The sequence below is a fragment of the Camelina sativa genome, chromosome 1, assembly GCF_030686135.1.
Source record: "Camelina sativa cultivar CO46 ecotype springtype chromosome 1, ASM3068613v1".
Lineage (NCBI taxonomy): Eukaryota > Viridiplantae > Streptophyta > Magnoliopsida > Brassicales > Brassicaceae > Camelina > Camelina sativa.
This window is the reverse complement of record NC_141880.1, coordinates 2,662,187-2,686,705: the sequence shown is the minus strand read 5'-3', so window position 1 is coordinate 2,686,705 and position 24,519 is coordinate 2,662,187. Positions and strand designations below refer to the sequence as shown.

Below are 24,519 nucleotides of genomic sequence, written 5' to 3'. Positions count from 1 at the left end.
GTAAGTTGTAACTACATTATTTAGATGGATGACATGTGGTGTAGAAGTGTATCTGATGGCCGATGACTATGTTCTTAAACTTTTTTTCGTCAAACGGGATTGTGATTTGTGTCTATGTGTACATATACATTATGATACATTATAATTATTTGTTAATGTAATAATATGTTTTTTCCATTATTTGAGTTAAACCGAGGTTATCAGAACTCGCACGCTTTTGTTATATAGTACTAGCTATATTACTCATCAAGTATATTTTTTGCTGATGATTTCAAATGAATCTAGTACATACGAAACATGCAACAACATTTATTGGGTTTTTTCCAGCCGACGCATTCGCCAATTTTGTATCCCATCTTGATGCAAGAGTTTCCACAGGCAGAACTGCTTGTACATGATCCAATGCACTTTTGGGGTTGAGCTTCAACTTTTCCTACTTTTTTCATCCAATATCAATTTTAAAGAAAATAAGACTTAAGTTTCAGTAAAACATTATTGATATTTCTCATAGTTTGCTTAAAAACAGACATGAAATGAAAGGACCAACCTGAAACCAAGAGGAATAGGAAGACTATTGAAATAATCACCATGAAGCTCATGATACCAATCTTGCAATTCATTTTCGTTGTTGCCAGTATATCACGTTTGCTTTGGACATGTTCTTATGAGCTCTTTTTATAATACCTTTGCCACTCAAACAAAATCTGATGTGAATTAGTTTTCACTTTTCACCAACTAAGACATTAATTTTAATATATTTTTTCTCAATCCAAGGATATTAATTATGCATTCAACTTTAAAATCTGACTTATATTCTCTCACTCTCATTGTATAAGATTTTTTGGCAAAAGAAACACAAATTTTAAGAAACAATAAAAAATTTATCATTTAACAAACTTCAACTAACAGAAAAAAATACTACAGAATTTAAGTAGTAAAAAAATATTAAACAATACATAGAAACTTGGAATTTTTTTTATAAAATGGAACAAAAAAAGGTTTAAAATCTTGTATATTGGGACAGAGAAAATATTAATTTTTATTATTTAAATGGCACATTTTAAAAACTTAATTGCAAATCTAAAGAGAATTTAATTCCATCAAATCCTTTTACATGCAATTAATACTAAAGCATGTCAATAACTAAACACTACAAAAACTGACAAAAGCCCAAATACCCATCGGAAGGAAGAGTTCCGTCTACACTAACACAATCTTTAACCCAAACAAAAAAAAACACACACACAATAACACAGATTCACGTGATTCATCAACAATATATTGACTACGTTCATGCAAAAAAAAAGAAACCCATTTCATTGTTTTTTTTTTTTCACTAAAAAGATTATATTGATTGATAATAGAATTCGGAAAGATTACAAATCACAAGACAAAAGACGAGAATGAAATTACAGAGACACAAAAATCTATCCATAACCTACAACTAGAAAATGAAAGAATTTTACAGATACAATGTTTAAACCAAAAACATCTTGTCTCGAGACTGATTTAGCTCTCGAAAACCATAAGGACTTCCCGCATACCAACAAATGATAACGGGCTTCAACACAAATGGCCATAACAAGAGAATGGAACTTGGTTTTCTCCGCATAAGATGCATCTTTCTCTATAAATGCTTTGTCAAGGGTCTCCCGGGATTTGACCGTAAGATAATCGAGACCCACTTGAACCTTTCAACGCCACAACGACCAAGTAATTAAGCTTAAACGAAGCTTAATACTAGATGAACTAATCCAAGCATAACCAAAGGGAGGCATAATTTTTGGAATACAAAGGGAAGAAAAATGAAAATGTTATAATGTGTTCTAAGTTCTAACTATTTAGGTATACTCTCGGACGGTGTAAGAATCAAAACCCATTTCATTTTTATTTTAGGTAATTTTTTGCCAATCCAAGGGTATTTGTCTTTATTAATTTATATATAGATAGTACAACTTTAAAATCTGAGTTGTACTAATTTTTATTAATTAAATGGCACATTTCAAAAACTTAATTGCAAATCTAAAAAGATTTTGATTCCATCAAATCCTTTTACATGCAAAATGGTGAAGTCCAAGAAGAGCTATTATATATGTGATCAAAATGCTTCGATGTCTTATGACAAGCTTCAAATAATAGTTGATCAACCTTTACTAACTTTCTTCTCTTAATTGACTAACACATTTTTATATTTATTTCCCAATCAATCTAGCTATATATTTTCCATAGATCTCTTCAGGTTCGCGATCAGAACATATTTATATAGTCTCATTCCAATAGCAACTCCAATCAGCGATTTCTAAATTGTAATTTACCTAATATTTTTACCAATTAAACTATTGGCTTTTGGCCTATGTATACATTATAGTATTTTTGTGCGAACATATTTGTTATCCATTCGTTCAACCCCAAAAATGTATAAGTATGTAGTACAAGTTCATCAACTCTATTGTTGAATACAAAAGAAGTGGTTTTGATTAATTTTTCAATAATAGTGCCCAAGAGCTTTTTTGCTGAAAAATATATATTATAATATATTAGAACTAATTATTACTTAAATACAAAAAAAAATTCTTTTTTTCCTTTTCTTTTTCATTTTAATTAATCAAAGTTGTTAGAATTATTTTACTTAAATCTAATATTTTACTTTCATATAAATTTACTAAATTTTGTTGATGTACATTAAATACATCTATATACGAAACATTTAAGAGCACATCGATTGGTTATAGATGGGGTGTTTTCCCTAATTTTTTTAATATTAGATTAAAGACATTCATCAAGATAGAGAAATAAAAATGTCTTTCGGAAGACATTTAACTATTTAAGACTCTATTGATTACTGAGGACACTCTTAAATAATATGTCATATTTTGATCGGTTCTAATTTATTTAATTTAAGATTTAATAAATAAAATTAATTAAAGACATTTTTGAAGGGGTTGTGCGATGAGGATGGTCTAATGGTCGCAACAACATATATCGGGGTTTTTCCAGCCAATACATTGGCCCATTGTATATCCCATCTTGATGCAAGCGGCCGAACAGTCAAAAAGCATTTTACATAATCCAATGCAGTTTTTGGGTTGAGCTTCACCGTTTCCTACATTAATTTTCACCCAATACCAATTTTAAAGAAAATAAGACTTGAGTTACGATAACATGTTATTAATATTTCTCATAGCTTGCTATTAAAACAGACACGATCGAAAGAGTCTAACCTGAAACCAAGAGAAATAGGATGACTATTGAAGTAATCACCATGGTGGAGCTCATGAATCCAATCTTGCAATTCATTTTCTTTGTTGCCAAATATATCACGTTTGCTTTTAGATCTGTTCTTATGAGCTCTTTATATAAGGTTTTTGCCACTCAAACAAAATCTGATGTGAATTAGTTTTCACCAACTAAAACCTTTAAATAGTTTTTGCCAATCCAAGGATATTTATTTTTATTTATTTATATATATATATATATATATATATATATAGATAGATAGTACAACTTTAAAATCTGAATTGTATTAATTATTAATACAATTCAAATCCTTAATTATTAATACAACTTTAAATGGCACATTTCAAAAACTTAATTGCAAATCTAAAGAGATTTTGAGTCCATCAAATCCTTTTACATGTAAAATGGTTTTATTATTTATTTTTGTTTCTCTTACAAAACAACTACTACGGACGTACGTGCTGAGTGTCAGTCACAAAGACAAACAATTAGGAAGCTGGTCATCATCATAAACACGGCTCCATAACAGCAACTTCACCGACAGCTTCGATCTTGGTAATGATTTCAGTAGCTTCCTCCTTTGTGACACCTCCTTGTTTGATGAGGGAGTTGGGGACGTTTTTCAGACAAACTAGCGATGATGCGAGACCCAACTCGGTAAATGATTTGAGCACTTTTTCATTACATTTGGCCCATGCAACTGCTCCAAGCACTTGCCACCTTTTCTCTCGGTCAACTTGACCAACTTCAGAGCAAACTTGTTCTCGGGTGTCTTTTTCCGGGAGAGGAGGAGGCGCTAGTTTTAAAAACAAAAATATTAAGAAAGGGTGAAGAAACGACATACTGTTTTAAGCATTTTTTCATTATATTTGCAACTAAATTTTATTTTCTGACTTCATCTCTGGATTTGAGGAAAACTGGAACTTTAGAGAAAAAGTAGTTAGTTTAAAGATTACATTTTAATTTTGTTCATCTCTCGTTTTTTTTTCTAAATAAGAAAACTGTGCTTTTAGAGAAAATTTTTACCTAAAAGTTGAGTTTGACTTTAAACAAAATTTTGGTTTATTTGTTGCATTGGTGCACCCGTTAAAAAAAAACTCAACTTTAACCACAATTTTGGAGTTTTCATCTAGCGTAGAACCCTTTATAAACAGACTTCTTTATAAATACTTATATGCTATAGGCAGATCAATTCATTCCCTAAATCTCATCTAAACAATATCACACAAACCACTTCATTATAAACACAATTATAGTCAATACTTAACACATCACTCAATCTGTTTCTCCTAGCTAGCAATTTCGTAATCGGTTACTCATACCAAATAAGTCTAATGTGTCTCATACAAGAACTAAACACAATAAAAGGTCTCATATAAGAGTTAAACACAATAAAATGTCTCATACAAGAATTAAACAAAATAAAAGTGAGAGAATGAGTATGTCTAGAATTAAACACAATAAAACTAGAAGAGACAGAGCTAATTCGATAATCATTGATCTTCTCCAAGGCAAGTAAGGGTGTATTCAATGTTTTCAGACATTGCAAAGATCACCCGGTGAGATTTCAAGAGCTGAACATGTGACTCTTTATGAGAGCTTAAACTGATTATAACCACCATGTTGTCTTCTAAATCTATCCTCACATATTCATGTGAATATATTATTAGCTCACACAATTGTTGGAGACTGTTCACAGTCTCTCCATTAGCGCAAAGTACAACAAAATCATCGAATGAAGTATATCTCCTATTAACATCATCCTCCAACACCTACACCAACAGAATTACCCTAAGTTTCATGCTAAAGGAAACACACACGGAAACAAAAATTAAGAAAGAGGAAGACATAAACGGAAACAGAAATCAAGAAAGAGGAAAAATAACTGAAAAACTGAATCTAGAAATTAAGAAAGAGGAAGAGGAAAAATACTTGTCACACTCCCACCATCCATACATTCTGTGAAAACTAATACTGCAAAGATATAATAACTTGGAGAAGGATAATCGGTTGTAATTGTACACCAATCTAACAAGAAAAAAACAATGAGAACTTTCAAACTTTTTTTTATCTCTTTAACAAATCAGTCACAAACAATTGACCCAGTTGTTTAAGTATTAATTAATGAAAAAACTTACAGGCGTCAATGGCATGTTGATGTTGTTAACTTCTCTATCTCTCCCAACTTTGATAGATACTCGTTTAGTGTGTTTCTTCAAAGCAATAAAGTCATTCAAATTTATCCAAGGTTCTCATATAAAACTGCAGAGTACTAAACAGAACAAAATTTTTTGAGAAACATATTGAAACAACCAAAAATTCAAAATCAAATAATTTAAATCCATTAGATATTGATTTTGAATTTAAATTATTTGATTTTGAATTTTTGGTTGTTTCAATATGTTTCTCAAAAAATTTTGTTCTGTTTAGCACTCTGCAGTTTTATATGGCCACCCCAATTACCATCGATGACCAAGAGGGTTAAGTCACATTAACATCATAATTCTTTACTTTAGATATTTGATCTCTCGTTCTTTCATTCTTTCATTCTCTCATTCTCTCATTCTCTCATCCTCTCATCCTCTTCAACTATATCTCAAATCTTTTTTTGTGTGTGTTTGTTGTTGTTGTTGTATTTGTATAAGAAATCAATTCATATCTCAATGTAAAAGCTTAATTCTATATTTTTGGAGTTTGACAGATATATATATATATATATATATTACATTGTTTTAGATGTTTTAAATTTTTTATCTCCATTGTATATTTTAGATTATCATCTTATAAGTAATCCATTTTAAATATTATTCTACTATATTCATCCCACAATGTCATGAGGTTGAACAGATCCATGTCTAATTCTCTATTATCTTATAGCACTTAAATTTAAATGGAGTAAAATAAAGAAAACTAATATTTTGAATTTTTCTTGGGATTTTAAAAAATCTTTAGATTGAAGTTCATATGATGTTATAAGAAAACTAATTTAGTTTGTCACTTACAAAATAATATTTTGAATTTTTATGTATGATTTTATATCAACAAAAAAACAAATCACGTGTAAGTTTAAAATTTCATTGGCTACTTGGTATTCCTTTCATAGAAAAAAAAAATAAAAGAAATTATATTTCTAATTAACTCACATTTAATGTCATGTGTAATTCTACATTTAACTCAAATGTAACTCCTACCCAGTACTATTATAAATTTCATTCTTGATTTATCTTTCAAGATAAAATGTCTTTGGTTAAATTTTCATATTTTTTTTTATTTTTGTTAGCTATATTTATTTGTATAATATAGCTTCTATTTATATTTCTTTAAACTTTGAAATGAGGAATGTCTATATATATTATTTTTACACATAGTTACTATTTTTTTTTGATAATTTTGTTTGATACAATTTTACTAGAATACAATCTTAAAATCTATTATTTGATTATGTTATTATTGTTAATAGAAAAAGAACAAAATATTGTTTTTATAAATATTCAAAAATATAATAAAAAACTATTATGCATGAAACCATGCATTGCTTGAACTAATACCGTAAAAAAAAGAAACTAATATAGGAAGCAAAGCAAAACATCTTAGCTTCCAGTCGGCCGTCATGACCCTTTTATGTGCCTTGTGAACCTTTGAGACATTTAATGATTAACTTCATAAAACCATTTCTCCACTAAGTGGGGGCGTTCCTTCCAGAGGCTATCGTATGCACAGTCCATTGAACAAGCGAACACAACAGTCGAATCTGGAGAAGTAGCTTTAAGGAAGGAAGGGAACCTGCAACGCTTTCCACACATTATGCAAAAAGGTCTACTCATACCATCGTTGGCAACTAGTTCAGCTTCGCCGTATCGTTTCCCTGGCTTCAAGTAATACATATCTCCGAATACACATTTGGTATGGAGAGTGGATCCACAATCATCACAACCATAAAACCATAGGCTTCCATTCATCTTTTTCTCACATATATCACACCACAACTGACCCTTGGAGTTTTCATGAACGCCACGATGCAACGATAAATCATGACTGTCGCATGCGTGTTTCACTTTATTTGGTAAAGTGGCACAATCCATTCCTAGAGTAAACTCACAAACAGTACAGCTTAACACGTACTGTGTAGGTTTGTCACATGCTCCACAAGTATTATAACTTCCCTTTGGTGAAAAGATGTGGTATAAGGGATGGGGATGCAGTATATGGTGAAAAGGCTCAGAAATAGAGCCGCACCAAACATCAAATTTATTAAACGTTGTTTTGTACCTGAAGCCATCGAATAATTTGGCACAAGATGTACACTTGAAATACTTGCCTGCAGCCTTATCCTTAACCCGTAAATTGAGCTTGTCCGTGTGCATGATGCTTCGTTTCCTCCGAGGAAGACTAGCACATACTTTATGAAGGAAGAACTCGCAATGCACACATTTGAAGAATATATCAGACTTGATTGGAAATATGCAAGCGTCGCACCTCACCTTTTCGTAATCGGTGACATTATCATCACCAAGCCGTAGATTATGTTCATGACTGAAATGAATGATTTCTCTATCATTTATTACCTTGTATGGATCTTCAATTTCTTCTTCTTCTTCAGGCTCATCTTCGAGTTCTTTTCCATCCCACACATCTTTCCTTGTCGCACACTTTGGATGGACAACATAATGAGGACAGCGCTTGCAAGTGAAAGCTCCGAAACTCCAATCTATCTCTTTGCGGCAAACTCCACACAAATCCCAAACTCCGTGGCCGAGATGATAAGTACGGGAAATGCGGTGGTCATGACGGTTGATGTTTATGACTCGGGGCAAATCGATGCAGTCTTTATGTAGCATGAAACCACACTCAGAACAAAAGTAAGGATTGGTGTCACCAACCATCCCACATGCATTACAAGTGAAGGTGATCTTTCTAGGCATGAGCGTGAATGCATGGTCATGGCTCTTTGGTTGATATATAGTACGATGTGGTGGATGCCTCCAACAGTTCACATCTATGCTGAAGTTACATAAGGAACAATGATACATTGGATCAATAAGTTTTTCTCTACAAAAATGGCATTTGCCATCTGTATAGTCAATTGTCCCGGGAGAGACCTTCTTGAGAGGATGTCTGGAGTGACACGGGTGGTCGATGGTGTCTGGCCACTCGATGCATTCGGAATGCGCTCGAAAACTGCAGCTTGGGCACCAATAGCAGTACCCGTAGTCTTCATGGCATCCTGCGCAAGTATTTACATCATAGTCAAATGATCCGGGCCATCCTCCACTCTTCAATTGTATGTAGTCTAACATATGATTGCAGGGAATCTTCACTTTTTGCTTTGGTTGGTCGTCCATTGGTGGGTCCTGGATCTGATAGATTTTTGTTGGGTGTGTAAAAGTCAGAAGATCGAGTATCAAAAGACACACAAGTTTGTAGAAGATTCGAGTACGTTTATCTACTTCTTTGCTAACTCATTTCCATTTTTAATCCCTTTTGAGTTAAAACTAGCAGTATATAATATGATCCACTAAACCAGTCACTGATTTTACCGACAGAACCAGCTCATCGTGACAAATTTTACAACATTATATATTTATATATAGTAATTTATCCCATTTATCAATAGGCCATTTTGTCGTGTATGTTGAATTTGTAACCCAAATAAAAGAAAATGAGAAACAAAAAAGTCTTGATCCGCGTTTATGTGTGCATTCATATTTCTTGATCCGCGCGTATCCTATTTTGAAATGATCGCTATTCGTCGCTAAGCTCTTCGTTCATATATTATAGCATATACTATAAAAGTCGGGATTAAAGAATCCAGCTAGATTGAATGATTTTTTTTTTTCTTTTCGAAATGAAATTCATATTATAGTTCGTCAAATTAGAGTCTTCCTATTTTTATTTATTTTTGATATTTGTATCATCAGTATTCAGTTTAAATTTTAAATCTAGATTAGGAAACCCTGATTATCTTATAATTTTAAAACAAAATAAACTTACTAGTAAAAATGTATAAACTACTCCAACGGGCATGTGAATCATTAACTACTCCAACGGGAAAGTCTTCTTTTAAAAGGCAGAATTAGCCGGGATAACGGCTAAGTCTTTGTTTTTATTAAATCTTGGAACATGGCTACGTGTAGGCAATTTCAAAGCTACTTCCTTTGTTTATTAATTAGCCTTTCAATTATAAATTGACCATATGGATCACGAGTAACAATGACTAGACTATTTCCGAGTCTTTGCCTTCGTTACTTATTGCTTATATCATAATCTCACGTGACTTTTACTCTAAAACAAAGTCAATGATAAAATTATCCTAAAATTACACATTACAACCACCCTATTTCCATCTCTATTTTTTACATTAACTCTATTTTAAAATTGAAAAAGAGTAAATAAATAATACTATACAATTATATTTTAGAGTTTTAAAAAAGAGTAAAATCATAGACACAAATATATTAGTTATCAAATCACAAATAATGTTATGCAATTCTATTTCAAATCACAATTAATATTATGCAAATATATTACACAAAATCAGTTATTCACAATCAAATATTTTACGGTATATATAAATATATTTCAATACTTATCCGATATTGTCTCCCTCGCTCAAACTCTCAAAAGTCACCCCAATTACCATCGATGACCAAGAGGGCTAAGTCACATTCATGTCCAAAAGAGTAGATCTAGCCTTGTATTTAGTTCCGGATTTCAACTAATCGTCAAATGGAGAAAATCTAACATTTATAATTGGGATAGTAAATAAATTTTAAATATTTTTAAGTAAAATTACTATGTACTTTAAAATAAGCTTAGGCAGCTGTCATTTCAATTCTTTTTACCCAATGTAAACTTTAGATATTTAAAGCTTTTAGAAATGGTTGAAATCTCTGTTGAAAATCTTACAAATAAAATAAGGAATCCTTTAATTTCTTTCTTCTTCTTTGAAAATGTTGATGCACCAAACATGCCCCTATTTCTTCAGATTGACAAATATACCCCTCAAAAGTCTTATCATAGTTGTAGAAATGGGTTCTCATTCTTACGGTTCGTAAATAATGTGATCTACATATGTCTCACGATCCTAACGTCAATAATGTATTCGGTTTTGGGGATTCTGCCAATGTAACAAAGCTTTGTGGTTTTTAAGATTGTTGCTTACTAAAGCATGTCATGAAACAGTTCTATAAAATATTAAAAATTACCTAACCAACATTTCAATTTAATTAATTAGTCAACGGAAAACGATTGTGAGTTATGCTTTTTTATATAACAAAGTTATTTTTTGGTCATGCTACAAATTTAAGTAACTGAGATTTAGAAACAAGTTAAATATCCGATCAAAATTGTCAACAACTTAATAACTCGAATTTGCAAAAGGAATATACACCAAATATGTTCCGCATGTTGATTAACAAGGATGCCATGCTTGATGCATCACTAGCTCTTCTTACGTGACTAAATTAGCCATCTTGCATCACATTACAACAACAACAATAACAAAAAGAAGTACCATTACCCTTGCTTACCCATTAGGAAAGCTGCTCATCATGATGACTTGAACACGGCTCCATAACTTGACACAGAGATTGCAGTAAGGAGAAGGAGCAGATGAAAGAGTAACTTTATGTTGTGAATTCGTAAGCGTTTGGGACATCATGAACTGGGTGACCCTTCTGATTTCGCTCAATTATCCTCTGTGCCAACCCTACTTGCTTCCCCACCACAAAGATGAAAGCCTTTCCTTCTCCTCTAGCCCCTCTTGCTGTTCTTCCTACACGTCTCACGTATTCACTGGGGTCACGTGGGAAGTCAAAGAGCACCACATGATCAACACCAGAGAAATCTATCCCACGGGAGGCTCTGCCATTGATTCGGAAAGAAAAAAGGAGAAAGAAAAAAAGGTTAAAATCTTCAATGTTCAGGCATAGCATCATAAAAATGATACTAGTAACCCAATAATGAAGTACCTATCCGTGCAAACCAGAAACAGTGAATTTTCTTCGGGCTGAGATGAGGTGAATTCTTCCATGTTTGTAAGCCTTGACCCTTGTGCAAGTGCTGCATGAAAAGGTAGGACATGCAACTGCCTTTCCTTTCTATCAACCCGCTTAAATATATTCTCAACTTTCCTACATGTCTCTATCTGCAAATAATAGGGTAGAATTTTCTACATGTGACTGTTGAGACGTCCAAAAAGTTTCTAGTAGTAGCGAATAGCAGTAGGTGGGGGAATATGGCACCTTATTGCAGAAGATGATAGTTTTGGGAACAGGGCTTTCCTCCACAATCTGAAGAAGTGCAGTTTTCTTGTTCTGAAAAGCAGTCTCAGGAGTTTTCTCTGCATTATCATCTCCACTGCAGTCAACAAGAATCTGCATGGAGCAACTCAACATTGGGTAGGCACGATCAAAAGAAGATTATTCAGCAATCAAGTATATATTTCCCAATCACTAATTTTATATACCAACCTCTTCGAGAGCATTACTAACACGGTGCACACGAGGTCCCATTACAACTTCACAATCAGGGAAAACTTCAACAAGTTTGTTATATATCTCAAGCGGCAAGGTTGCTGTAACAAACAGATACTGTGCAGTAACAGGCGAAGAGTTTATTAGACTTTGCAGGGCTGCCTCAAACTCATCGTCGCCAAAGAGTATATCCACTTCATCCAAGATGGCACTGCAAGACACGTTACCAAGTTTGTACCCCATCAACTTCCGTACATAAGTTAATGTTCATCTTGTTAAATTTTGCTTTGCTGAAAGATTTAAAGTACCATCTTAAATTTGATAACCCCAAAATTCCTTCTTTCATTAGGTACGTGAAACGCCCTGGTGTTGCAATCAAAACGTCAACACCTTGCTCTAAGTTTTCTAGCTGGGTTCGTTGTCTGAAGCCACCCGTCACTACCATGGAACGGAAAGGGACTCCAGACTTTGATATTGATCTACAGTTAGCAAGAACCTGTCAAGTATTTCATATGTATCAAACAATTGTCTTCAGCTAAAAACATTCACATAATCAAGCAATGAATCAACCTAGGAATATCATTCACAAACAAAGAGGTTAACCTGAGAAGCCAACTCTGCAGTTGGTACCAGAACAATAACACGAGGACACCCAGGAGAGGATTTGCTAATTCCTTGAAGTTCTTCTTCTCTGAGACGTTGAATAACAGGGATAAGATATGACAGTGTCTTGCCTGATCCACTTTGGTCAGCTATGATACAACTCTTTCCATCAATAACTGGTGCGAAAGCCAGAGCCTGCATCATGGTAAACAAGAATGGTAAAACAATAACAGTAAGAAAATTGTATGCATACACATGCACCTAGATGATTTATCAAGAAGGAAAATAAAGTTTGAACCTGAATGTGTGCCGGGCGATCAAAATTCTGTTCCTTTAAGGCCTTCATCATAACTTGACTACATCCAATTTCTGCAAAAGTTTTCCGGCTAAAAAAGCCAGTCTCCCTAGTAGCATTGGTTTTATTCCTTTGCTCTCTCCAATCGTCCATATCTCTTGCATATACAACAGAACGCCTATCACCCCAACCCCGAGAGTTACCAGCAGAGCCTTTTGAATACGATCCTCCTCCCTCGTTATTACTGAACCTTTGAGGATTATAAACCTCATCATAAGCTTTATCACGTCCCTGGAATGTATCTAAGTGTTTGGCAACAAAACGCTTATCTTCTTTACCCCTGGAGTTAACAGCAGAGTCTCTTGAATATGAACTCCGTGATCCTGCTCTCTCATTGTCAGTATACTTTCGAGGGTTTGAAACCTCATCAATGGCTCTATCACGTCCTTCAAATGGATCTACATCTCTTGCAACCGAAAGCCTACCGCCCTTACCCCTGGAGTTAGCAGCATAACCTTTTGAATATGAACTACGTGACCCTTCTCTCTCATTATCCGTATCATCAGTATCTTCATCATCTCCTCCTAATCTATCTAAATCCCTTCTTGACTCTCTAGATTCCTGCACTTTGCTAAATCTTTTAACCTCTTTTCTCTCAACAGATTTGCCTGATCTAGGAATAGCCTTCATAGCAAGCTTCTTCCTCATCAAATCAAGAATTGACGATGACCCAACAAAACCTTCATCCTCGGCAAAATCCCCATCATCAGAGGCGTCATCCTCATCTTCGTCCTCCTCACTGTGACTCATACGCTGCTTCTTCTGCGTTACCTTGCCAACAAGAGCTTTCACTTTCTGAGCCTTTAGCCTTCCGAAACTAGCAGTTACACCTCTCGAACGCGAACCGTTTCTTCTCCCAGATTCTACAAATACCATATCAAATCATCAATCACAAAAACACCACTACAGTTACACAATTCGAGGAGGAAGACAAAAGAATCAAACCAAAAAAAACCAAATATGATATTACCTGAGGGAATCGAATCGGAAGAAGGCGGAGGAGGAGAGAACCCATTCTCTTTATCCGCCGCACCGATGATAACGAATCCGTCGTCGGTGGAATCGTCGTACGAGCTCGAAGTTTCCAACGGCCGCCGAGTGAAACCACCACTAGATACCACTCCTCCGCCTCCGCGGGTACGAAACAACCGCACAATCTCACTCCGATTACAGAAATTATTATTATTCCCCGCCGGAAAATTAAAACACGGTGGTGGAGCTCTCGCCAACATCTCTCCCTCTTCTCTTACCACCAAAGTATCTCGTCTCTTCTTCTCTTTAAGCAGAGTGTCGTGGGAAAATAAAATAACCGGGTAAGGTGTAGTGATAAAGATACTCATCAGATACTAACTAGATAAGGCCATATGAGAGAGACGACATTACCCAAACCCAAAAGAAAAAGGAAAATTAAAAAAAAGGTTAACTAAATATTTGACTTTATTTCTATTAGGAAACTAATTTACCTAATCTCTATCATTATAAATACCACTACTAAACTCCTCTTTAACAACGACGATTGCAGCTTCTGTTTTCTCTGCTGTGTTAGAGATCGCTTCATTCATTCATCATGTCTCAAACGAATCAGCCTAATAAGATCTTTGTTGGGAATTTAACATGGAGAACAACATCAGAGGATTTGAAAACACACTTCGAACAATTCGGAGAAGTCATTGATGCTAACGTTGTTTGTGAAACTTATCCTGTACGATCCAAAGGCTATGGTTTTGTAAGTACCCTTTTTCCCCTAATTCTGTTTCATATATATGATGACCAATTATTTTGCAATTTGCATGCTTCTTGTGAATTACATTCTCATGTTTGGTTTTAAAGTATATTTGTTGTATGCTCACGTTTGTTTGTATTGTATAATACGATTTTTTTCTTCTAATTAATTATGATAGATATCCTTTAATTTGAACAAAGACGTGTTCTTTTGCAGGTTAAAATTTGTAAAACGTTTGTATTTATGATATTTAATGCTAGAGATATCTCATTAGGGTTTTTTTGCTAATATATATCCAATCACTTATATCGATCCGTATTATTATTATTTTTTTTTTTTTTTAAACACTTCGTTTATATTTCTCATAAGAATTTCGTTTATATTGGAGTATATATTCTCATGTTTTTTTCTGTACTTATCTTCTGTCAATGCTTTTGATGTTTTATAATCTCAAAAAAAATTGTTTTGTTTTTGGGAGTTGAAATTTTAGGTTACTTTTAAAGAGACAGAGTATGCAGTTAGAGCTCTTGAAAATCCGACCCCGGTCATTGATGGGAGAACAACCAATTGCAATTTGGCTACTCGTGGTGGTGCAAAGAAAAACATGAACCTTCCTAACCAAACTGGTTTCTTCTAATTTTTCTTCTATTTTTAATTCGAGTTTTTTTTTTTTTTTTTTTTTTTTTTTTTTTTTGCTGTAGCGAAAATTTCTCAAAAAAATTTGTGTTTTCCATAATTTTTAAAATTTCAGGATCTTTAAATCAGATGAGACCACCACATCAATATCAGCAACCATTTCCATTTTGTCATCCCCCTGTCTGGTAAGTTCAATATAAGTTTGTTTAAAACTGAATATTGTTTTCATCTAATTTCTTTGGATTTTTCTTTTTTTTTAATATGTACAGGGATTCGGTTAGAGGACACTTTCTCTACACGTATAATCCATATTATAATTTTTACCCAACACCAACACCAACACACATGGTTAGAACTTATATTTCCATATAGTATTGTGTTTTTGATTAACTCTTTTCATATTTTACTAATGGTACTACTGCGGATTTGTTACTCATATGGTTTACCATTCATGACGCAGCAGAACTGGCATCAGGCAAGCATACAACATGATGCCGTTACTTTTGCACCTCAGAATTCATCGTTTCAACTACATGAAATTGACAATGAAACTGATCATCGAGAAGCTGCACCTCAAATACCATTGGTTCGTAATGAAAGACTTAGCGAAATTGATCTAGAATTTATCGCGGATGTTGTGCACCACGAGGTCCACGACAATGAAGAGGCCGTTACAAAACCAGATGTTGATCAACAAACGGTAGAAAACATGTGTGAACAAACACATGACACCAAACAAGACGAAGATGTAACAATAGAGCGTGACAACGGAATTGAGGTTACACACCAAGACGAGAGAGTCGTTGAATATGTAGTTGAAGAAACTTCATAATTAAACGATGTTGATCATGTAAACAGACACGAGAAACAAACCACATTTGCATTACCCTCAAACTTTTTTCTTTACAGTTATTTAGTACGAAACTTTTTTTAATCTAATATTTACTCTAGTTAGTACATAATTAATAGCATTATGGAGGGGTTATATACGCTATGCACATATATATTAAGGTATGGAACCTAACTAGTTATGTAGTAGTTTCTCGTCATTTATGTATTCGGTATATATGCTGAGTTAACAAATTTGATATATTTTCCGTGGGTAGTTCCCCTTTCTAGAGAAATAATGATGGGCACACATTAAAAGTAGGAGTTTTTTGTACGTTGAGATGTACTTTGGGATTTGGTTCTTGCTCCTTTACTTGACCTTACGGACCATCTTAGGTACTATTAATCTAAGCCAACACAATATATACTTTTGACGAGGAATCGAATGTGGAGCTATATTAATTGGAATATAGCCAAGTTACTTATTACTCTAGATTGTACGTATCGTCTAATCATACGATTTTCTTTTTCATCAAGAGAAGTGAACTACAATTGTATTTTGACAACAACAAATATTATATTTCTCATCATATAAACAAAGAGAAGGGTAAATTAAAAGTAAAAGGCGTAGGACATGTTCCCAAAAGGTTTTGAAAAACAAAAAAAAAAATCCTAAGGCGAGAAACTTGGGAGAAGGTAAGAATTTTAGAAAGGGTAAGAAAGTGACTAAGCCTATATATAGAATGGTGGATACTTAACCACCAAGGAGTGCTTTCAAGCTGGCTTAAAGTTGGGGATACAAAATATATACTACTAGAAAAAGGAGCTAGGCACACCGCACATGTATTAGTAAACACAAATATATATCTTCTTTCTTCTTCTCGATTATAAGCATATCGAGCTCTGACTGATTCTTTCGTTGCTTTTGTATCGATTCGTGCCTAGCTACAAAAGTTTCTTCTTTCTACCATATATTCCTTTTCCTTTTCCAAAAGTTTTGTATAAAGAAGTGAGTTTTGGTTTCGATTATATGGTGCATATCGTCTTATAATAAGAACGGCTGATTATTTGGCCAACTTATACCTCTTCAACTTTGTCTAGTGAAGTCACAAATTATCCAAAAATCATAGTAATAAATGTAAATAGTGAATTTTGTTAACAAAAGGGAGTATCTTAATTATCAGATTATATTTGATTTATTAAAAAACATCTCGTAGATCTATTCTCTAACAGATTATATTGGATTTATTAAAAAACATCTCGTAAAAATATTTAAACTAAGTAATCATTGTTTTCTTAAATAAAAGCTTATAAACATCAATCTTTATAAGACAGAAGGAGTATAAGACTAGTGTTGACTGTTGATCAATCGGATACATACTAATTTCTCTCACCGATACTTGTACATGCATTACAATCAATCTTCTCATTAACAGCTTTATGTAAACTCTATGTGAATTAGCCACTTTTCTTTTTAGTTTGAGGAGACTAATTATATAGTCATCATATTCATTCAATTCATTCTAAGACGTCCGGTTATATTTGTTTTAGTGCAGTTGTGATAGGTGCGCGCGGTAAAATCACTTAGACACGGGTAAAGTGGCTAATTACGCATTGAAAGTTATCTTAAGACGACGACCAACCGGTTGGATACTTTAGTTCCACCAAACATAGTGAAAGGGTAAATATGAATTGTATGCAATGATATAACGTATTGTATATAGATAAAACACACATAAGCAAACTGGACAGACTTAACCAAATGATGATTATGTTTATTAAAATCACATAGAAAACATATACACTAGCTAGACAAAAACAGAAAGAACAAAAGAAAGAAACAAATTTTCTTTCAAACTACAAATTAACGTTGCGGAGCTGGTGAAGGCTGAAAAGGTGATAGAAGAATCAGTCGCGAGTCTCGTGGAACCTTTTGATAAAATCAGTGGATCTCCGATTAATAGCTGGTTCCACGAGGTACCAATTATAGAAGTTGGCTTCACTATCTTCACCACACATCTCGTCATCCGTTCCTGCCTGGTTTGATCTCTGTCTGCGTCGCCACCACGCCTTGAAGCTGCCGAAGAAGCTAAAGAAGAAACGCCACGAACCTCCCATTATGATCCTTTAGAGAGAGAGGGAGAGAGAGAGATAGATAGAGAGAGAGGGATGTATTTTGCGTGTATGTATCTAAAGATACATATAAGCATGTGAAGGAAGGTGAGTCTGATGGTTTAGGGTTCAAAACTCAAGGTCCCTTTATATATAAGGCTGGGACAAGTTGGAATCCTAGAGGAACCATGCAGGAAACACACCCCACCAACCAAATTAAAAAGAACTTTTCACTTCTTAACATTTTTATATTCACATATAGAATATATAAACATTACAGAACTTATCAAGAGATTATTTGTCGCTAGCTGCAGTTATTTTAATCATTACATAGGCACTAGTAATTGTCGTGAAAAAAAACAAACTTTGAATTTAAAGCTTTTGTAGCAAGTTAATTGCCACGGAAAAAATCTATCACATATAGCACATTTCATCGTTCCAAATTGATAAATGATAAATCAATATTATGTACGCTGTAATATATGTTTTTTTTTGGTAGAAACGTTGTAATATATGTTAGTTGCAGGATTATGTACATTTAATTGGGGTCCTAAAGATGGATTCACAATTAGATTACTTAAATTACATAACTTCCAAAGTCCCATAAACACTATACCGAGTAAACAAAAAACTTTGAATGAAAAAGAAATAGAATAGATACAAATCCGCTTTAGAAGATTGGCCATTCATTTTTTTAGTGCAGGACACCCATGGAATAAAAGGTAATTATTTAGATTATACACAAATTGAACTAGTTGTTTATTAGGGTTTATTTTCAAGTTTTGGTTTTTCATTGTTTATTATCGAGTTTAAGATGAATTTTCAAACTCCCTTAATAATTTTCTGTTCTATTTTATTTTACTTGTATCAATATATCTAGTTTTGTTCATCTTGGACCAACGTTGTTTGTGACAAAATCGTTTGCCTTGCGTTTTTTTGTCACACAAATTTAGCAGATCAACAGTCGCAGTCACGTAAATGCTCCGCGATAGACTTGGGCTACAAATAAAAACGGTATGCATTTTTTTTATGAAAATAGAAAACGGCAGGGTGTTTATTGGACTAATCCAGAGTAAGACTGTGGTGTTTGGTCATCTCGAGGTCAGCTGGTTGTAGAAATCGAGCGACGGCGGCAGAGACGACGGCGATGAACAGACTAAGATGGGTCGCAGAGGGAGATATCTGGGACCTCGATATGTCAACTCCGGTGACGCTCGAGGCCACCTCACGAGCTGTTTCGGACGATCCTCTTCCTCTAGGTTTCTCCAGAGGCACTCATCTCTCTCGCTCCAAGCAAGTTGAGTTCTTTCACCGATTCATGGCCGCACCTCTCATCCCTTCCTTCTCCTCTATCCGTTCCAACACCGGAGATGGAGGCGGTGGTGGTTTCTCTCTTCAAAGAGTCCTCACTCTTCCTTTCTCCAATAACTGGTATACTTAAAAAACCAATTTCAAAATCCTAACTTTATCCTGATAGTTTCTGTGAAAGCTCGATGATTGATTTGCTTTTTAAAATTCCAAGGTTTGTGTCTCTTCTGGGCCAATTCGATGTTCAGAGATTCGTATCGGAGATAAGAAAGAATGAAGCTTTTGGTCGAGGGGCTTCCTCTAAAGCAGCTTCTCGTTTAAACGCAATTGGCAAGCATTTGAAGGACAAATCTTTGTATGCATTGGGTTTTTGCTCTGAGTTGTTGTTAACACCAGATGATACTTTGCTTCTTAGCTATGATACATACAAAGGTGATCTTAAGAAGACTCCTAGGGCTAAGGCTATCTTCAATCACAAGGCAATTTCTTTCTTACCTTCTTTTTTTATTTGTTGATGCTATTGATCTTTCTCAATTTTGGTTGGAATATGGAAATTGGGTCACTGAGCTTAAGAAGTCTGGTAGGTCAGTTTATCCTACAGAGCTATCGAACTTTTGCTCTATTGTCTCTTTCGATATAATCAATGTAGTTGGAAATGTGATAACCTTGGCTGAATTATCGTTCTGGATTATGGAGTTTGGGTCACTGAGCTTATGAAGTCCACTATACTTATTGTTCTTGACTCACTTTTCTTTTTTTTTCGTGGGTTTCAGTTCCCCCTTCACAATCTGACAGCAGAGGCGTTTTGGCCTGGACTATTTGTGGATAAACATGGTGAATATTGGGATGTGCCACTCTCAATGGCTATAGATATAGCTTCTCTTCCTGCTGAGTCTGGTCTAAGTTACCATTTATGTTTACACCATAACAGTGGATCACCCAAGAAGTTTAATTCTGATACAATGGAAGTGCCTCCACCGTCTCTGCTTCCTGGATTGTCTCTAAAATCCGCAGTCTCCTATAGGTCAAACATGGATCTCTGGAGGGGTACCACTCCAAAGCTCGAAACTTGCAAGCCCTTTGACATCTTCCTCAGTAGTCCTCATGTTGCAGTATCTGGGATTATCGGTAAGATAAGTTTATTCGACTCACTTCACAAGTATTTTTCTTGTCAAGACCGGAAGTTTTGTGATTTCTCTAATACGTTTTTGTGAAACTCTGATCATCTGAGTTCTGCAACTCTAATATTGGATGTGAAAAACCAGTGATGCAAAAGGTGAATTTGTAGGATCTTTTGGTTTCTTACGGCTATTGAATAGCTAATTTGTTATCCTCTGATTGAAAGTTTTATGTTTGAGTGAGCCCTCTGCTTAGGAAGCACTGTTTTTTTTAATGATCTATTTGGTGTTAATAATACGTTTCATTAATCCCACAGGCTCTGTGATGACCGCTGCATTTGGAGAAAATTCAATCAGATCAAAATTTGAGAATGATTCTGAGGGTGTTGGAGGGTTCTCTCTTCATATTCCATCTGTAAATTCCGGATTCATGGCTGATGCCTTAGGACGGGCATCACTCACAGCTCAATATGGAAGCTTCCAGAATAACTTCTTTGATCTCACCCGTTTCCATGCTAGATTAGACTTTCCGCATGGTTTGAGGTTTCTTACCGGTGCCACTAGCGTCGCACAAGATCTTTTAAATTCTCGGCAGCCTAGTTTAGAAGCATTTCAAAAAATCTGCCCTGAAGTATTAGTTTCTTTACAGCAACAGGTAAAAGAAAGTATATACTGCTCTGACCAAATAGTCTACCAGACAAAAAGAAATTCTTAAATTCATAGTTTCAGCTACTTGATTCGTAATAATATTCTACGGATTTGGTTGCAGATTGTTGGACCGTTTAGTTTCAGAGTGGAGTCTGGAATTCAGATTGATCTGAAGAATGGAGCCAACCCCGTGACTGTAGATAAGACAGTATTTGCTTTGGAATATGCTATTCAAGTGCTTGCTTCTGCCAAGGCTGTTGCTTGGTGCTCCCCAAAACAGAAAGAATTCATGGTTGAGCTTCGTTTCTTTGAGACATAGTATCAGGACTTTCCACTCAAAATGTCTAGCTTGATCCTATGAAGATTGTAGTCGTCTTGCAGAGAAGTAAATAGACAATGTTTGATTTTTTTAAGTTTCTTATGTTAAACAGAAGAATGATTTAATAGAAGGGAAGTTTACATCTTGTTATAGTGTGATGTCTACCAAAACTAGTTACAGGACAATCCAGTGGAAGGTTTAAATGGTCTTCCTTATACTTGATAGACACAAGACAAAGACCATGAGGCGGTGCAGGCAAAGTTGTATACTTTGCAAGCTCCGTCCTGTCTTTGGTTTCCAAAATCATTGGGACAATATCTGAATCCAATGCTTCTTTTCCAATCTGAATCAGCAAAGCTACCTGAAAATGTGGAAGGACTCAGCAGACTAAAAACATTACTTCGCCGTGTCAAGCATGTTAAAGAGAACATAGAAACTAACCATGTTTCTCACTTGTCTGTACAAAAAGCCTGAACCTTCAACTTCAAGCTGTAGAAGAGATCCCTAAACACCAAAACACATCAAAGGGTATATCATATGACCCTTTTCCTAACTGTTTCAGGAATAAAGAAATCTTACCATTTGAATGATATCAAAGCGGGATATAGTTTTCAAAGGATCAGGCATTCCATCTTCCCGTGTAGCATTAGCAAATGCAGAGAAATCATGCTTTCCGACAAAAAGATTAGCAGCTTCCTGCATTTTAGAAGCATTCAGTTTATAAGCACAGTGGAATGCCCAATGACGCTGGAACGGGTCCATGAAAGTGTCGTTGTATATCTGGTAGCGGTAAATCTTGCTAGAGGCAGAAAAGCGAGCGTGGAACTCAGGAACCGCTGCACTCATCTCTCTGACACGGATATCTTTAGGGAGAAGACCGTTTAAAGCAGCGTGAAAGCTATCCAAACTAGTATAATTAGAAGGAGTGACAAAATGAGCTACCTGAAGAAGAAATAAACAAGATTGGCCAAAGAAAGATTCAGATAAAAAAATTCTAAAGAGTTTATAAAGAGAGATTTGGGATATAAGCCGAACCTGACCCCAAGCGTGAACACCAGCATCGGTCCTGCCTGCTCCAACAAGATGCAGCTCTTTTCTTTCGAGCTTTGTTATATGAATCAAGGCTTTCTCTAACATGGATTGGATCGTTGGTGGTGACTCCTGATACTGCCAACCTGAAGCCAACACACCATTCAATTCGATGTAAGGAAACAAGAATGATAGATGGGTTTAAAGAAGGAGCACAATCCAAATCTTCAACTTCCTCTCTTTGTCACGCAGATTCAAGTAACTTCAAGAAAAGTAACGAAATATAAAGATACAATATACTCCTGAGGATTAGGATTTTCGAACTACTAGTCTACTACGAACTAATACACTAAAGATTGTTTCAGTTTTGAGAAGACGAACCTGCAAATTTTGTGCCATCGTAGGCTATCACAAGGCGCCATTTAAAACCACCAGAATCACTAACCTTAACCAAATTGTTTAAGCTGGTCATCTGAAAACACACAAATTCAGATTAAATCATGAAATAAGACTTTCTTGGCATTTCGAAAACCAGCAGAGAAGTCGCAACTCGGAGAAAAAATATTGTATTTTTGGAGCTTACGGAGACATTCTGAGGAGACGAGAGAGACCCATTAGTAAAGAGTGAAGGAGGAAGCGCTGGTGTAGCGCAACTCATCCTCTTCTTCTTCTTTTTCGTCTTCTTCCTCTTCTTTTTCTTCTTCTTCTTCTTCTTCTTCCTCTGCTTGTCCTCTGTGTGAGTTACTGAGTTGTGTAATCCGATGATTCTGATTCGGAGAAGGCCAGTAAAACGGTGCGTATGGCGATTATTTAGATCAGACCGGACCAAAGGATGAACCGGAGCTTTTGGGTTCATCCGGTTCTTAGGTTGGTTTTGTTTGAGAAGGGACTAATTTGTTGTCAAAAAATAAAAAAATATAAGGGACTAATTTATCCACTAGATTACTACAGTATCACTGCACATTGCAATTTACTAATTTAGGGTTCAAGTCTAGAATTCAATATTTAAATTTTAGAGTTTAGTTAGTACTTAGTAGAGTTCAGGTACTATATTAGATTAGATTAGAGTTGGAGTTAAGAGGTTCGTGGTTATGGATTTTGTCTACAATTTTCTGCTATGAAAACTTTGACAATTTTCGTTTAACTTAGTTATGGAGTATGGACCTATAGCTATGTTTTGCGAAACTGTGTATAGTTGAAACGTAAATTGTTTCTCGTCATCGAAGTAATAATACCAAAGCATGTCATGACACAGTTCTATAAAATATTAAAACCTACCAAATCAGTTTCCTTCAATTATTAGTCAACGGATGTGAATTATGCTTTTTTATATAACAAAGTTACTAGATGATGGCCTGTTCGTTACAGTATCGCCAGCGACACCTTTCAGCGACTCAAATATAACTTTGTTTTTAATAAGTTTTGAAATGAGCGACACGTCTAGAACAAACGGTGAATAATTGATGATTTTTCAGTTGCTGCGTTAGTTAAAACGATCACCGGAAATTACAGCGACTCTTTTTCCGGAGCTAGCAACAATAAATCTTATCTCCAACGACTCTTTATTTTTGATCAATCATGATTTTGCCTTTATTTGCGTTATTTTTTCCGGTCAATACAGCTGTTTCAGCGACAGTCGTCCGAACAGGGCCGATATCCCGATCAATATTTTTCCAAAATTTATAATATAATAATAAAATTATTGTTATATATGTTAATATTATATTGTTTGAGATAATATTTAATTTTATCTTATAATTTTTTGGTAAATTTACATATATATTTTTAAATACTAAATATTTTACAATATTATAATATTTTAATGTGTTTGATGTATTACCATTTTATATTGTTTGTTTGTTGTATTTGCATCATTATTTTGTGAAATATTTTAAAGTAGAATTATTATATTTTAATTATGAGCAAATAAAATTATTAATTTATCAACCACGTAAATTTAGATTTACCAATCCGGCGATGTGGAACATTAAAACACACATTTTTATCTATAGATTGAGTAATATATCTTCATTTAAAAAAAAATCAAATCACAATCTACATATTTATTTATCATATGTATTATATGATAATTCAAAATAATTTGTAAATAAAATTAAGAAAAGATGATA

At 34.5% G+C, this 24,519-nt stretch overlaps 7 protein-coding genes across 9 annotated transcripts; 2 read left to right on the top strand and 5 right to left on the bottom strand.

The window, feature by feature from the left end:
• Positions 1-148: 148 nt before the first annotated feature.
• LOC104729666 (putative defensin-like protein 73) lies at positions 149-689 on the bottom strand. The gene is made up of 2 exons (XM_019238436.2): positions 548-689; positions 149-433 (listed from the first exon to the last, which is right to left on the bottom strand). Exons 1-2 carry the CDS (start codon positions 618-620, stop codon positions 282-284), a joined length of 225 nt encoding a protein of 74 aa, XP_019093981.1. The 5' UTR covers positions 621-689; the 3' UTR covers positions 149-281.
• Positions 690-2,859: 2,170 nt separating this feature from the next.
• On the bottom strand, positions 2,860-3,434 carry LOC104729606 (putative defensin-like protein 73). The gene is made up of 2 exons (XM_019238409.2): positions 3,222-3,434; positions 2,860-3,103 (listed from the first exon to the last, which is right to left on the bottom strand). Exons 1-2 carry the CDS (start codon positions 3,295-3,297, stop codon positions 2,961-2,963), a joined length of 219 nt encoding a protein of 72 aa, XP_019093954.1. The 5' UTR covers positions 3,298-3,434; the 3' UTR covers positions 2,860-2,960.
• A 3,361-nt stretch (positions 3,435-6,795) lies between these two features.
• LOC104729513 (uncharacterized) lies at positions 6,796-8,579 on the bottom strand. Its single transcript, XM_087463602.1, has 2 exons — positions 8,114-8,579; positions 6,796-8,062 (listed from the first exon to the last, which is right to left on the bottom strand). Exons 1-2 carry the CDS (start codon positions 8,577-8,579, stop codon positions 6,885-6,887), a joined length of 1,644 nt encoding a protein of 547 aa, XP_087319728.1. The 3' UTR covers positions 6,796-6,884.
• A 2,004-nt stretch (positions 8,580-10,583) lies between these two features.
• Positions 10,584-14,338, bottom strand: LOC104729419 (DEAD-box ATP-dependent RNA helicase 50). Of its 2 annotated transcripts, none has more exons than XR_015570971.1 (8): positions 13,640-14,159; positions 12,613-13,532; positions 12,315-12,509; positions 12,020-12,190; positions 11,709-11,922; positions 11,481-11,612; positions 11,208-11,383; positions 10,584-11,100 (listed from the first exon to the last, which is right to left on the bottom strand). XR_015570971.1 is itself a non-coding variant. In XM_010448386.2 (8 exons), the coding sequence occupies exons 1-8, from the start codon at positions 14,007-14,009 to the stop codon at positions 10,863-10,865; spliced, it is 2,433 nt and encodes an 810-aa protein (XP_010446688.2). In that variant the 5' UTR covers positions 14,010-14,338; the 3' UTR covers positions 10,584-10,862. The 2 variants fall into 2 exon arrangements, 1 of the variants encoding a protein (XP_010446688.2); XM_010448386.2 differs by having other exon boundaries at positions 12,020-12,207; positions 13,640-14,338.
• On the top strand, positions 14,237-15,959 carry LOC147949487 (uncharacterized). Its single transcript, XM_087471719.1, has 5 exons — positions 14,237-14,395; positions 14,883-15,018; positions 15,144-15,213; positions 15,298-15,376; positions 15,492-15,959. The coding sequence occupies exons 1-5, from the start codon at positions 14,237-14,239 to the stop codon at positions 15,858-15,860; spliced, it is 813 nt and encodes a 270-aa protein (XP_087327845.1). The 3' UTR covers positions 15,861-15,959.
• A 2,910-nt stretch (positions 15,960-18,869) lies between these two features.
• LOC104729230 (protein TRIGALACTOSYLDIACYLGLYCEROL 4, chloroplastic) lies at positions 18,870-21,511 on the top strand. The gene is made up of 5 exons (XM_010448189.3): positions 18,870-19,399; positions 19,491-19,755; positions 20,050-20,404; positions 20,712-21,049; positions 21,164-21,511. The coding sequence occupies exons 1-5, from the start codon at positions 19,116-19,118 to the stop codon at positions 21,359-21,361; spliced, it is 1,440 nt and encodes a 479-aa protein (XP_010446491.2). The 5' UTR covers positions 18,870-19,115; the 3' UTR covers positions 21,362-21,511.
• Positions 20,971-23,273, bottom strand: LOC104729323 (uncharacterized). Of its 2 annotated transcripts, none has more exons than XM_010448290.3 (6): positions 22,974-23,273; positions 22,772-22,862; positions 22,397-22,536; positions 21,941-22,303; positions 21,803-21,865; positions 20,971-21,722 (listed from the first exon to the last, which is right to left on the bottom strand). In XM_010448290.3, exons 1-6 carry the CDS (start codon positions 23,244-23,246, stop codon positions 21,483-21,485), a joined length of 1,170 nt encoding a protein of 389 aa, XP_010446592.2. In that variant the 5' UTR covers positions 23,247-23,273; the 3' UTR covers positions 20,971-21,482. The 2 variants fall into 2 exon arrangements, with proteins under 2 accessions (XP_010446592.2, XP_087327737.1); XM_087471611.1 differs by having other exon boundaries at positions 21,941-22,057; positions 22,974-23,170.
• Positions 23,274-24,519: the final 1,246 nt, after the last annotated feature.

Coding starts and splice junctions, on each gene's coding strand:
- LOC104729666 (XM_019238436.2), bottom strand. CDS start 620: ATGAATTGCAAGATTGGTATCATGAGCTTCATGGTGATTATTTCAATA. Junction 434..547: donor CCTATTCCTCTTGGTTTCAG/GTTGGTCCTTTC, acceptor TGAAAAAAGTAG/GAAAAGTTGAAGCTCAACCC.
- LOC104729230 (XM_010448189.3), top strand. CDS start 19,116: ATGAACAGACTAAGATGGGTCGCAGAGGGAGATATCTGGGACCTCGAT. Junction 19,756..20,049: donor AGGCTATCTTCAATCACAAG/GCAATTTCTTTC, acceptor CGTGGGTTTCAG/TTCCCCCTTCACAATCTGAC. Junction 20,405..20,711: donor TGCAGTATCTGGGATTATCG/GTAAGATAAGTT, acceptor TTAATCCCACAG/GCTCTGTGATGACCGCTGCA.
- LOC104729606 (XM_019238409.2), bottom strand. CDS start 3,297: ATGAATTGCAAGATTGGATTCATGAGCTCCACCATGGTGATTACTTCA. Junction 3,104..3,221: donor CCTATTTCTCTTGGTTTCAG/GTTAGACTCTTT, acceptor AAATTAATGTAG/GAAACGGTGAAGCTCAACCC.
- LOC104729419 (XM_010448386.2), bottom strand. CDS start 14,009: ATGAGTATCTTTATCACTACACCTTACCCGGTTATTTTATTTTCCCAC. Junction 12,510..12,612: donor ATCGCCCGGCACACATTCAG/GTTCAAACTTTA, acceptor ACCATGATGCAG/GCTCTGGCTTTCGCACCAGT. Junction 11,384..11,480: donor CTATCATCTTCTGCAATAAG/GTGCCATATTCC, acceptor TATTATTTGCAG/ATAGAGACATGTAGGAAAGT.
- LOC104729513 (XM_087463602.1), bottom strand. CDS start 8,579: ATGGACGACCAACCAAAGCAAAAAGTGAAGATTCCCTGCAATCATATG. Junction 8,063..8,113: donor TAATGCATGTGGGATGGTTG/GTGACACCAATC, acceptor TGCTACATAAAG/ACTGCATCGATTTGCCCCGA.
- LOC104729323 (XM_010448290.3), bottom strand. CDS start 23,246: ATGAACCCAAAAGCTCCGGTTCATCCTTTGGTCCGGTCTGATCTAAAT. Junction 22,537..22,771: donor CGATGGCACAAAATTTGCAG/GTTCGTCTTCTC, acceptor TGTTGGCTTCAG/GTTGGCAGTATCAGGAGTCA. Junction 21,866..21,940: donor GCTTTGATATCATTCAAATG/GTAAGATTTCTT, acceptor TTTGGTGTTTAG/GGATCTCTTCTACAGCTTGA.
- LOC147949487 (XM_087471719.1), top strand. CDS start 14,237: ATGTCTCAAACGAATCAGCCTAATAAGATCTTTGTTGGGAATTTAACA. Junction 15,214..15,297: donor TTTTGTCATCCCCCTGTCTG/GTAAGTTCAATA, acceptor TAATATGTACAG/GGATTCGGTTAGAGGACACT. Junction 15,377..15,491: donor CACCAACACCAACACACATG/GTTAGAACTTAT, acceptor ATGACGCAGCAG/AACTGGCATCAGGCAAGCAT.